The sequence below is a fragment of the Vipera berus genome (genome assembly GCF_964194415.1).
Source record: "Vipera berus genome assembly, chromosome: 3".
NCBI classification, from domain to species: domain Eukaryota; kingdom Metazoa; phylum Chordata; class Lepidosauria; order Squamata; family Viperidae; genus Vipera; species Vipera berus.
In genome coordinates, this window is record NC_138204.1 from 170,767,505 (window position 1) to 170,780,678 (window position 13,174).

Below are 13,174 nucleotides of genomic sequence, written 5' to 3' on the forward strand. Positions count from 1 at the left end.
TGCTCAGGTACTCGTAGTACTTTCCTAAGCCTGCACTGATGGAGGTCAGTTGTCAACAAGACAAAGAGCCCTGAATTAATATGTGTGCAACTTAAGGGCATGACAGAGATGATGCTTCCTCTTAGAACATTGCTCAGGCAGTTTCACTTGAAACAAAGAGCATTCCTGTTGCTCCAGGGAATATTAGTGGAGGGAATGAGGACAGTAGCAGTGCAGAAAAAGCAAACTTTGGACAAGTTGCAGTTATGACGGAAATGGAAAGAGAATGGTTTTGGATCTTAACTGAGTGAGCTGTCCAAGTTATTCTCTAAGAAGGGTGGGTGCCATAGGTTATTTTGTAATATATTATTTTTTTTAATATGGTCACCTTAGTATTCGGTAAGCAGTGTGTTGTCTGGGTTTACATTTAAAAAACATTCGCTAACCATTGGTTTCTATGATCTATAATCCACATAATAGCTTTACTTGATTTCCTCTTATTCCCATAATGTTCTCTTTTACCAACCTTAAGTTAATACAATTCTTATTGTTTTGATAGATAACAATTGAATATTTTTTTCTAATATTTCCGCTAATATCACATCAATATAATATTTCTTTCCTATCTAGTCATTCTGGTTGCCTCATCATAGATCCCGTTTATAGTTCTTGTTTACATTTTTCCCCCCACAATATTCAAGACATTCTTACTGGTTAAGATTTTCTCAAAGTTTATTACATTTAGATATTTTATTTTATTTTTTCTCATGTAAACCACCCCGTAACTTTTACCTTACTTAAGGAATAAATAAGACTAAAAAGAGAGAAAAAAAGAACAAGACTAAAGGGGGATAAAAAGATAGCATACTACCGAAAGTCCATGTTTCCCCTAAGCAAATACATATTTATTTCCAAAAATTTTCCATCCTTTTTTTACCATAATTAAGAATATATTTAATCTTTAAATATTCAATTTAATAAATCTAGTCATCTGGTCTTTTATCTCTTATTCAAAACATTTTTTTCCCAATCCATTGTAATTTTCTTAAAATCAATCACATGTAAATACCTAAAATATGTCCTTATATATAAGCCATTCTAACTCTTTTATATTACTCATGTCAAGAAATAAGAAAAGAGAAGAGAGAGTACTATGTTATTTGAGGGACTCCTCCCTCTTAAAGTAAATTTCATATTCAAAATCTTTCAATTACTTTAACCATAATCAAACAGGTATTTCTTTTTTAAATATTCTCTCTGATAAATCCCATCATCTATTTTCTTAATTTTCACTTTGGCCTTCTTCTTTTGCCCAATATCTTTAATCAATATATTCTGCTGAATCAAAGAGTCTTTCCATATTCTTGTAGGTGTCACTATAGATATAAAAATAAGTCAAGTACAATATCTTTGGAAGAGGCATTTGCTTTTTCATGTTTGTTGAAAATCTTTTTTTCTCTGTATCTCTTATCATTTTTTGCCTCTCCAGTTCGAGTGGTGTTCCTGACATCTTCAATCCATTTTAACCAGTCTTTTTTCTTATCCTCAAATTTGTCTTCTGGTCTTAAAGTATAAGTTGCCTTTTCCAAAACTAATATTTCTTCTAAATTTTTTTCCATTTGGGTTAAATCATACTTCTTTGTTGTGTTAAGTTCCATCTTTGAGTCTCTATCCTCGAATTTGTGTTCAGTTATCTGTTTTATCTGCTCCTTCTCTATTGCTATTTCCTGGGATTTTTTTGGTTGTAAAGTTAAATTGCAGATGAATTGGTTTATGTTTTCAGAGTTATTTTGGATTTCTTTGTGGTTAGAAGTCATTGTTGTTTGAATTAGTTGCAGCATCTCATATGTCTCCTCTTGAAAGGTATTTATTTTTTCTTGATAAGTTCTTTCTCCAAGTCTCTGATTTTCCATAGTGGTCAAGAATCTAGGTTTTCTTTTCTCTGCAAATAGCTTTAGAGTCACAGTTTAGTAAATATTTATAATCCAAAAAGGTTCAAAAAGGTTTCCTGAAGTTTATAATCTTCTCTGTCTGCAACCCAAATTGTTTTCTTTTTTGGTCACAGCTGTTCTCTATTGTTATAGCTTTGAAGGTCACAAGCACAAATTAGTTTTTTCCAGATTTTGCCAAGTCCTTTATAAAAGCCATAGCTGTCTTAGTCTTTATCCACCACTAGATGTCAGCACCAATTTATTTTTCAAACTATCAAAATAAAAGTTTTTATTTATTTAATTGAATTTCTATACCGCCCTTCTCCCAAAATTGCGTTTAAAATGAGAATCTTAACCATTCAACAATTGCAAACATCCAAATTTAAGTTTTATATTCATTTCATTTCTGTATGTTTTGGTCCTCTATAAAAGGTTTAATTCACCGCTTCCGTTAGTAAAACGGTGGGGCAAAAATCCCCCTCCTTCACGTTTGGAGGTTTTTTGCTTCTTGGGAATTTTTTTTCCAGGAAAGTTAATAATTGGGATAGAGAAAATCAATGATCTTACCCAGATTCAAACGCGCTGTTTACAATCAGCTTAAAATAGTGCTTGTAGCTTGGGCTAGCTGGTTAGGCCGTCTCTGCATGGTCCGTGGGACTTGCTTCTTTGTCGCCTCTTCGGGGCGACTTCTGGCACATTTAGGGTCCCCTAACAGGAAGAAATTCAGCCAAAGTGCACGGAGCCCCGAAATCTCTTGGCTGCTGCACTACTGCGCAAGACCGGAAGTCGCCATAGGTTATTTTGGTTGGGCACAAATAGTATAGGTATGCCTTCACTAGACACCTCTGTTCATTAACACATCAGGATTTAATAAGTACAATGTCAAACAGGACAAAAACTGTGTCTGTATTTTTAATTACTGAAATTAACAGAAGATGGCACTAGCTTCTACAGCTACTGCTTCTCTCCTTTTCCAAACCAGAAGGCCTGATTTCTGCATTCCTATTAACTTTATCCTATAAATGACCTTGCAAGGAGAGTGATTCTAGAGGCTAAGTGAAACAATGTCTATTTTCTGAAGCTGTAGGCTAGGTTTTATTAATGTAACGTCTAAGATCTTTGAAGTTGTGACTTTACCAGGAAAATCACAATCTCCCAAACCTTTATTCATAATGGGTATGACTTCCAGGGGGAACAGGATGCCTGCTGTGCTAATTATTTCAATTATCAGCTAGTACTAAAATACGTAATGGATTTTCTCTGCCTCAACAGGTAAAAGGCATGACATTATGGAAGTTAATTCTGATGTTCTGAACTTGATCTCCCATGCTACACAGGAGAGATTAAGAGGACTTCTAGAAAAACTAACTTTAATTGCTCAGCATCGTATAAGGACCTATAAGGTAAAAATAATGATTGCCAAGTTTCAATTTCTCCTTTTAAAATAACGGTACCCTGGAATGATTCATCTTAATTTATCCTGAAGAATTTATGCTCACAGGACCTGGATTATATACGCTGTGCGAAATCTTGATAAAACAAGCTGTATTCATAGATGGGAAGGAGCCAAAAGCCTTGTAGCCTTCTGTAGACTCCTGATTCTTTTGCTTTTATTTGTAGGGAGAGAAAAGTGCATTAACCATTGTAATCACTAAGGACCGCATGTTTTGCTTGGATAAAGTCTGGCAATGTAGAAATTAAGTATAGTCTTATGGAAGTTTAAATATGTAAACAGATTTTTTTCCCTTTTGGTTAAGTAAAACATTCATTTTTGTTTAAGTATTATTCCATACAGTTATTTGGGATTTTTTGATTAAGTTAAAGATAGGCAGCCTGCAGCCTTCGGAATCCATAGGAGTTGGGCACCAATGCATTTAAATAATAAATAAATAAATAGCCTTCATATAATTTTAAATCTCATTTGCAGTAGATTAAAATCTCTGACAAACTGTATTCTTTCCCTTTAATAGACAGAGAAAGGTACACACAGCCACTTAACAGCCATTCATTTAGCGATCATTCTAAGTTACAATGGCACTAGAAAAACAGTCTCTGCTCTTATTACCATTGTACCATTCCTATGATCATGTAATCAAAATCCATGCACCTAACTAGCATGTTTTTATGATGTGTGTATCATTCCGGGGTCATGTGATCAACCTTTGCATTTTTCCCAACTGGCTTTGGAGAAGCAAAGTCAATGGGAGAAACTGGATTCCCCTAATGTTAAGTATGATTTACTTAACAACGGCAGTAATTCACTTAAGAACCATGGCAAAAAAGAAAAAAAAGGTTGCAACTGCTTTTGCTTAGCAACTGAAATTCTGGACCTCATTGTGGTCATAAGTGAAAAACTCCCTCCATTAATCAGACACTCATAATTAATCAGCTCCATAACTTTTTCCTACAGAGTTTACCTCTGCCTTTTTACATTTGACTTATTTTGGAGTTAGACATTTAAAATCATGTGTTTGAGAATTTTTACTATCAGGAAGCATACTATCACAAGAATGCTTTTCAGGAAAAAAAATTCAGCAGTAATGTAAACTTTATCAGAAAACAATTTTTTTTGGTATTTTTTTTTATTTATTTATTTATTTTATTTAATTTAATTTATATACCGCCCTTCTCCCGAAGGACTCAGGGCGGTGTACAGGGCAATGCAATAAAATACAATGTACAAAAATTAAAAATATTAAATGCTATAGCCCTATTCAATAAAATTAATACAAAACTATAAAATACCCCTAAACCTTAACTGCAACTGCCTTTATTTATTAAAAAAAATCCAATGAGCCCAGTTAGAACAAAGAGACTGCAGAACTGTCTTTGAAGTTTCTCCCAGGGATTTTCCCAGGAATGGCTCTACTTGCAAATGAAAGACAACTTCTATTCGGGTGCCACAAAGGGATATGCAAGTGAATAAAAAATTGAGTTCATTATGAGAAAAAGGGCATTTGGACTTTAAATGCTTCCAGAAAGGAAACACAGTTAGCTAAGTGACATGTCAAATATGTAGGTCTTTATCTCTAAAAGGTTCTTGTTTTCTATGATTGACAAATCACTGTATTCTATGTTATTTTGTAATTAAATAGATCCTTAGGTTGAAATCAGAATTTTGTTGCGCATGTAACAAATTATGCTCTTTTTCTTTAAGGGGAATGACGAGTACATTTTATCTAATGATACGCGGTCTCAGCTTCAGTTTCTTGAACAATTGGATCAGGTTGAGAAACGGAGGAAAGATGAAGAAGAAAAAGAACAGTTGCTCCGGGCAGCCAAGGTGAGAGAATTCAGAAGGCAAGGAATCGCAGTGGAAATCATTTTTTCCTCTTTGTTTTCTTGTTGGAATTATTTTACTTCTTATCTTTCTATGTTAAGGAAATAATTTTTAAAACTTGCTGCAGAAAGGATGATATATTAAGCCTGTTCTATGTAGTAAATACCAGTATCTAGGCAGGTCCCCCTGTCCTGTCGCCATGTAGGGGCAAGGCTTTTTTTGTCATAGAATGCTCAGAACGGAGTTCCGGCACCTTTTTTGGATGGAACCTTGTAGTGTAGGCAAGGTGGGTTGTATGACATGTGTGAGTTCCGGCACCTTTTTCTTTTACAAAAAAAGCACTGTGTAGGGGTAATTTCTGGAGTTCCCCCTGGAAGGAGGAGGAGTCTCCTTAAGACTTCCTAATTAATGAAAAGTATAAACTGTAAAAGTAGTCCTCGACTTATGACAGTTCATTTAGTGACCATTCAAAGTTACAACATTATTGAAAAAAATGACATATGACTGTTTTTCACACAACCATTGCAGCATCCCCATGGTCACGTGACACGATCAAAATTCAGATGCTTGGCAACTGACTCATATTTATGACGGTTGCAGCATCCTGGGATCATGTGATCATCTTTTGCAACCTGACAAGCAAAGCCAATGGGTAAACAGACTCATTTAACAACCCGGTTACTAACTTAACCATTGCAATGATTCACTTAACAACTGTGGCAAGAAAGGTTGTAAAATGGAGCAAAACTCACTTAGCAAATATCTCACTTAGCAACATAAATTTTGGCTCAATTGTGGTCATAGGTTGAGGACTACCTTACAAGAAAACTGAAGTTAGCTTCTCTAAAAAGAGGCAAGAGCATGTAAATAGAGTGGGGGGCGGGGGTCCCAGGAAGTAGGTTATTGTTAAAGTAAACTGTGGTTCAGCCTCCAGAAAATAGCCAGTGGAACAATTGTTCTTAGTTCTGGAAGCGTTGAGTTGGATGGAAGTTTGATGGTGGATGGAACTCATTGAAATTAACAGCTTCCACTTAGCTAATGGGATAGGTTCCCTTCTGCACAGGATCATAGTCTCACTTCCTTCCCATGTAATATTCCAATCTTACAGGTGTCAGTGGCTATCTGGCCTTTAGCCAGTATTTGCAGACTTACTGAAAACATCTGCTGGCTGATCATCTTTATTGACCTCTTGGCAGATACATTTTAACCGATTATCACAACCCGTATAAATGGCTCTATTTCTAAATCTACCTCATTCTGAAAAAAGGGAGTTTAAAATTAGCCCCCCTAAGGCAGTCTGCTGTATTATTCCAGCAGAACATGGGGTTAGAGCATTCTTTTTTTTCCCTTCTGCCTTTCTTTTCCTTTTCTCTCCCCAAGTGTCTGCTCCTGACATGAACATCATCATGCCTACGCTGGACCTGACTGACAACGTTAGCATCATTTTTAGTTCAAGCTTCCTCTGGGCTACAAGCAAGGCAACCGTCCCTGATGAAAGGATGTTTGGGCACACAGGGGTGGGGGAGAACCAAGGCAGTCTGGCTTGCGGCATGAAGCCCCTAGAGCTAAGATTTCCAATCAGAACAAAAAAATGTAGCTGATTAAATATTTAAAGATAATGTTTGTATTTTGGGTAACTTCCATTACATTTCATTTTCTGCCTCTCCCTCTCTCCCTCTCTCTCACCCTCCCCCTCACCCTCCCTCCCTCCCTCCTTTTTTAATAGAGCCGTTGCAATAAAGAAGATCCAGAGCAGCTGCGTTTAAAGCAGAAAGCCAAAGAGGTACGACTTTCAGGTTATCAGGTTTGGCTTTGTGTTAGGAGGAAAGGTTGGCAGGCCTCCCCTGGCAATTAGGTCAGGGTTTATTTTGCTGTTGCATACCATTTGTGGAGGCCTTGGGGAAGGACAAGAACTGCTGCAGGCAAGGGCAACGCTTCAAATGAGGCCAGTGAATTTATCAGCTCTCAACACTTTACTTTCATAGTTCACAAATAACTATTTCTAAGCAGAGCTCAACTCCAGCAATGTGCTGGATAGGAATATAATGTGGGATTAGGAGGGGGAAGAAAAGAGACTTTAAGATTTAGCATCTGGGACTGTACAATAGCCTACATTTTTCCAGGGTAATTGTTCGTTTTGTAAATCTGATACTGCTTATAATTCTTTGGCTGGGAGGTGGTACTGGGATTTAGTTTTAAATGGAAAACGCCTCTGGCTTTTAATTTTCTGGGCCCAGCAGTTTTCTGTTCTGGAATGGAGCCCTTGTTTCACACAGTTCATGTTTAGCTGCAGGGGTTTTAGTTTATAGCTTAGACTGGTTAAGCTGTTACTCCCAGAGGCCTCTGCATAGCAACTGCAGAAATCAACAAATAAGTTCATTTATGTCTGCTGCAGCCTCCTCTCAGTAGCTGACTTTTTACATTTCCCAATATCCATTTCCTGACTTTTTTAGCCGGAGAGAAAAAAGCTCCACTAATTGGAGCTTATTTTAATTGAGCCTTAATATTGGATCTCGCTGGAGTTGCCCCCAGAGCTACTGGGAACAGAATTAAATGAAAATACCTAAGGTTGAAAACTGTGTGAGTGAGAATTTTTTTTCTTAACTTGACCTACAGATTCTTTTCCTCCATTGAATAAATCAAGCCTGTTCACATTTCTGATTAAGGATCTGACAGAAAACAATAATAAAGACAATTGAGGTGGGAGATGTGTGATACTGAGCTTAAGAAATTGGTTTCTATAGTTACTTGAGTGATTCCGGGCCATTTTTAAAAAGGATTTTTGTAGTAAATGAGTGATTTTTCTGAACAACCTTTTTCTTAACTGTGCCTCTTGAACTATGAAATTTGTTGTTGCTTAACTTGCTACGGTTGGCTTCTAGATGCCAATAGTAGCAGCAGTGGGTTATTTATGGATGCTTTAAAAGCCCTTATTGCTTGGATTAATGTAAGAGGTGAGCCAAAATAAATAGCAATCCAGTAAAGTGGTCTGAAAATCAATGCATCAGTTTCCAGCCAAAGCAAAGAAAGGCTCCTAGATGAGAAGAAGTGAAGAAGTAAAGGTGCATGCCATTCTTTCATGTCAAAAGGGCTGCTGCACATTGCCACCTTTAACAAAAGCGACCTGGTCTTTGGGTCTCATTGGTCTCCATTAGGACCTGCACAACATTCTGTGCGGGCAGCATTTGGCTTCCCTTGTTTGTTTTGGAACAGAGGGGTGGTGTGTGAACTGCTGGAAGTCTGTAGGCTGGAATTAGAAGGAAATGTAGGGCATTTTAGGATAAAAAAACACCTCAGGCCAGATTGTGTCACTATAGAGTATATGCATGTTACCATACATGCTTGTTCATATTGGTCCCTCTTAAAAATATTCCTGGCAGTGTACTTGACATATGTTTTATTGCAGTAAACCTAGGTCAGGGATCTCCAAACTTGGCAACTTTTTGTGGACTTCAACTCCCAGAATTCCTCAGCCAGCCAGCTTTGGAGACCCCTTGTTTTATATAATAAATTAGTATGATGAGCATTGCTGGATCAATGTACTGTTGAGTACAAAAATACATCTCCCCATTTTTATGAGTTTACAGCCAGAATCCATGATAAGGGAAATCAGGAGGAGGCACCAATGCATAATGTACTTATATCTAAGCATCTGTAACTAGCAGGGCATAAGGGCACTAGGGGGGTTGATCAAAGGCTAGAATGGGCAACTCAGCACAGAACAGGTTATATTAATTTATTTGAAAAATAACATCTTACTGAAAAGGATGGAGGAATATTTGAAGAAAGAAAATGATCCTGTAGTGTCAGATATTGCTTATACAGTTGGTAATATGCACGTAAACCAAAGGGCATGAGTGTAGCACCTCGTCTTTTCTAGAATAAAATTGCTGAATGAAATAAAGATAAAGATTTCCCCTGTCCAATCATGCCTGACTTGAGGGTGCAATGCTCATCTCCATTTCTCAGCTGAGGGAGCCAGTTTTGTCCAAAGACACTTCCGTACATCTGGAGATACTAGGTTGGGGAAGGCTGCATATCAAGACACTATTTCTAGATGTGATTAATTGTTCTATGACAGAATTAATTACTATGAAGCTGACATAAGAGCAGTGACCATGATTTTGATACCAGAAAATTTCAAAAATCTAGTTCAAGATATAAATATAGCTAAACCACTTGGGAGTAATACTTGCACTAGCACTGAGCTTTAACTTTAATGTAATTGGAAAGGTGCCTAGAAGGTTCAAGATGCACATCTTGCATTTCAAAATGTAAGAATTTGTAAATGAAATCATTATAATTACAGAAAAGTGAAAGTGCTTCATACATGCAGAAGTTCTGCATACAAAGTTGCACTTAGCAATAGCAATTAGATTTATATACCGCTTCATAGTGCTTTATAGCACTCTCTAAGCCATTTACAGAGTCAGCATATTGTCCTCAACAATCTGGGCCCTCATTTTACTGACCTTGGAAGGATGGAAGGCTGAGTCAACCTTGAGCCAGTGAGAATCAAACTCATGGCAGTGGGCAATGAATTAGCCTGCAATACTGCATTCTAACCATTGTGCCACCACAACTCCTGCATATGTAAGGAACCTGCAAGTTTTATTAAAAGCTTCTACAATACAATACAATAGGGAATTTTAAAAAATGTCACAAATTAGAAGGATGATTAACTAATCCAAGAAATGCTAAGATATGTCAATACTAATGTCATCAAGTATAATAATTGAAAAGTTACTTTAAAATATATATAGAGAGATGAACAAATATCTTGGGAAAACTAGTACAAATTGACATGATGAAGGGAACCAAAAGAGGACATACATTTTAAGAGAAACAGGACCAAGAAGTCACATCGGACTTTTGGGTATCAAAGGAAATAGGAAGATTGACATGTCCATCTGTTAGTTCCATTAGTTGTTACATGTTTGGCTTTTATTGCTGCTCTGCCCTTTTAGTTTAAACTTTGTAGTTTATGTTTTTAGCCACTTGGAGGAACATACGGGCTATATATTCTCCAACATATTCCTCTCCAATAAATCATGAATGCCACTGTTTTTTTAACTATAAGATGCTTGATACACCCTTTTTTAATAGTTATTTCAGGCCCATCATAGAAAGTAGACGTACAACATTTCAGTGCTAAGAGAACATTGGTTGTTTTATATTGTATGCAGAAGGATGAGATCCTTGCAGAAGGATGAGAAGGCATGGACGGACCTTGGCTGCTTTCTGATAATGCAGAAAGCCACAAGAGAGTTGTCAGGCTTCCCCAGCTTTTATCAGCTTTGGTCCCCTATGTTTGGTCTAGTTAGTAGTTAAGATGATGAACTAATCTTAGCCAAGGCCAATAAGCTCTATGTAATAATTTTAGTCTTGCCTTAGGCATGAAAACTAACTAGGTGACTTAGGGCGGGTCAGCCATTTTCAGTGCTAGGAGAAAGGGCAATAAAAACTTTTGCCAAGAACACTTAATGGATTCGCTGTATAGTCACCAGGAGTCAAGGCTGATTCAAAGACAATCCCTCCAACCCAAGACATTTCAATATTTTAAGGAAGCAACAGACTAACATTCTAGAATTGGACCATCATTGTTAGGTATAATACATTAGCTTCTCTATTTTACTGTATGAAAAAAAAGATCATTTTTGTTGTTGCACTTATAAACAACCCTTTGCAGAAATACTTCTTTAATAAATGTCTTCTATTTTCTGTTTCCTTGTCCCTAGTTTTCTATGGAAGCTTTTAGAATCAGCTTTCTCAGTCTGGGTATATACTCTTCAAATGGGTGGACTTCAACGTACCAAACTTTAGGAAGGCTGTTCTAAATTATCAGCATCCAATCAAATAGGATACATGAGATGTGCTATGCTGCTCATATTTTTAGAGATAATTTAAGTAGTCTTGTTTTTCAGGAACCTGTACATGAAATTAGATAAACTCAGTTGAACATTGCTACATATTAGATAGTTTTTACATTTCTATATTTACAAATTCTGATAGTAGATTTTAGTTACCATCACCTGACATAATGATTATGTTATTAGATTTTTTGTCTGTGGATCACCAGTGTTTATGGAGTGGAAAAACTGTTGATTACAAGAAAGACCATGTACTTTCTTGTATTCATCATCAATAGGACAGGCAGATTAAGCAAAACCTCCTCATTACAATTTATATTTTGACAGGTAAGTTTATAAATTAGATTTCCCAGACAATACATTTTAATGGTAGCAGTAACCAATTATCAGGAGTTGATGATTATATATTTCTTCTTCTCTGGGAGAAAATGAACGTATTTTTAGCTCATCTTTGGATGATGGAAAAGTGCTATAGTTTTTCCAAGATAGCAAGCAGCACCTATATTCAACTCTCCATCAGATGGCACTGCCCTTTCACTTGCTTGAACCAGTTTTCTTAATCTGTGTGGTTCCATACTTTACTTGCAAATCACACATTAAAGTATAAGAAGCCTTTGTGCTGTGAACTCTAAAAATGTTAATGCATGTGTTAAATGATATTAAAAAGATCACTTCTATAATGTGGATGTTTATTGCCTCTCTTTGAGCCCCTATGCATATCCTACTCTCCAAGTTCATACTTTCCTTTATTATATTCATGTCTCCATTAAGTAGCAATAGATAACAGTTTCCTACACATTCTTATTACCACAGTCACTCTGTTTCTTTCATGTTTAGCTGCTGTCTTCACTGGGATAAGCACACTTCAACCTTGTAGGATTCAGTTTCTTATGTTCTTCAGAGTCTGAGGTTACTTGAACATATTGTCTTTGGAGATGCTGTGCTATTTTCCACAATATGACCTGTTTACTTCCTCTGACTTGCAAAATGCTTGTTCCTGTATTGGTGCTATTGCATCTTGATAGATGCTATTCCCATCTTGATAGATAATCAATTATTTTCTTGAGCGTCAGTCAGGCTCTTTTGAATCTTTTTAGAATGCAGACAATGATAGTGTGAAATTATAGGTGTTCCATCAAACAGCTAATACTAAAAATGTTTGAAAATATATGAATAAAAATACAATTAAAATCAAAACAATTTTTATTTTTATATCTATTTCAATCTATCTGTATCAATCATAAATGCTAATATAAGTTAAAATGTTGCTTTAAAGTTTTACTCTTCTTTAGTGGTTTGGAAATTTTACCTGTTTAATTGGGGTAGATTTAGAAATGTAGTTAAAATATTAGGTGATGTAAGCATGGTACAGTAGGGGAGGATGCTTAAGAAGGACAAAGAATACTGTTAGATACATTTGTAAGACAAGAAAAGTTATAAAACTAAAGATAGATAAACTGAGTGTAGGGGAAGAGTTTAGCAGCTGGCCATGGCTGAAAGACTCCTGAAAGACTACAGTATTAGGGTTTGAGGTCATAGTATAGTTAGTAGGGATTCTGCCTAGTAAAGTTGGTGCTGACATATGCCATGATTGCTAATTCCACCTGGTAAATGGATGAATACGTGATGATAGGTAAATAGTGTAAACACCTTGAGTTTAAAGGGCAGATGGACTAATCATTTTACTTGTCCAACATTAGGCTTGTGAGTGAAAAACAATAAAGATTCCCTTAGATGTAAAAGAATCATTCAAGTGTTACTGAACATTGTAGGGTGTTCTATATTCTCGCACAGGATAAAGCTTACTTTGGAGAACAATGTAATATTCAGTTAAATTCTAATGCGGCTGTCTCTAAGTTGATATTCTGCAAATAGTTCAGGATTTCAACTTCCACAGTTACCAGCCTAGTGTTTGGTCAATTGTAATCCAAAAACATCTGGAAAGCATTGGTTTGGGGAAAAGCATTCCTGAAGTGAACAAAATCATGTTTCAGTTCACCTGGCAACAAACCGTGGTTTCTATGGGCATTTTAAGCTTGCATGGATCTTAAGCAACAGGTAGATAACATTTGAACAAAAAGTAGACAGAAGTGAAGGTGATGTCAGTGAAATGT

At 36.3% G+C, this 13,174-nt stretch overlaps 1 protein-coding gene across 1 annotated transcript in view; it reads left to right on the forward strand.

Annotated features, from left to right (window-relative positions):
• Positions 1–13,174, forward strand: part of TAF4B (TATA-box binding protein associated factor 4b) — a gene marked incomplete at its 5' end in the record, with an annotated part of 75,009 nt that overhangs the window by 27,106 nt on the left and 34,729 nt on the right. The window contains 3 exons of the mRNA XM_081325593.1: positions 3,183–3,313; positions 5,068–5,193; positions 6,917–6,973. Of these exons, the coding sequence (XP_081181719.1) occupies positions 3,183–3,313; positions 5,068–5,193; positions 6,917–6,973 (314 nt within the window). The remainder of the gene's footprint in view (positions 1–3,182; positions 3,314–5,067; positions 5,194–6,916; positions 6,974–13,174) is intronic.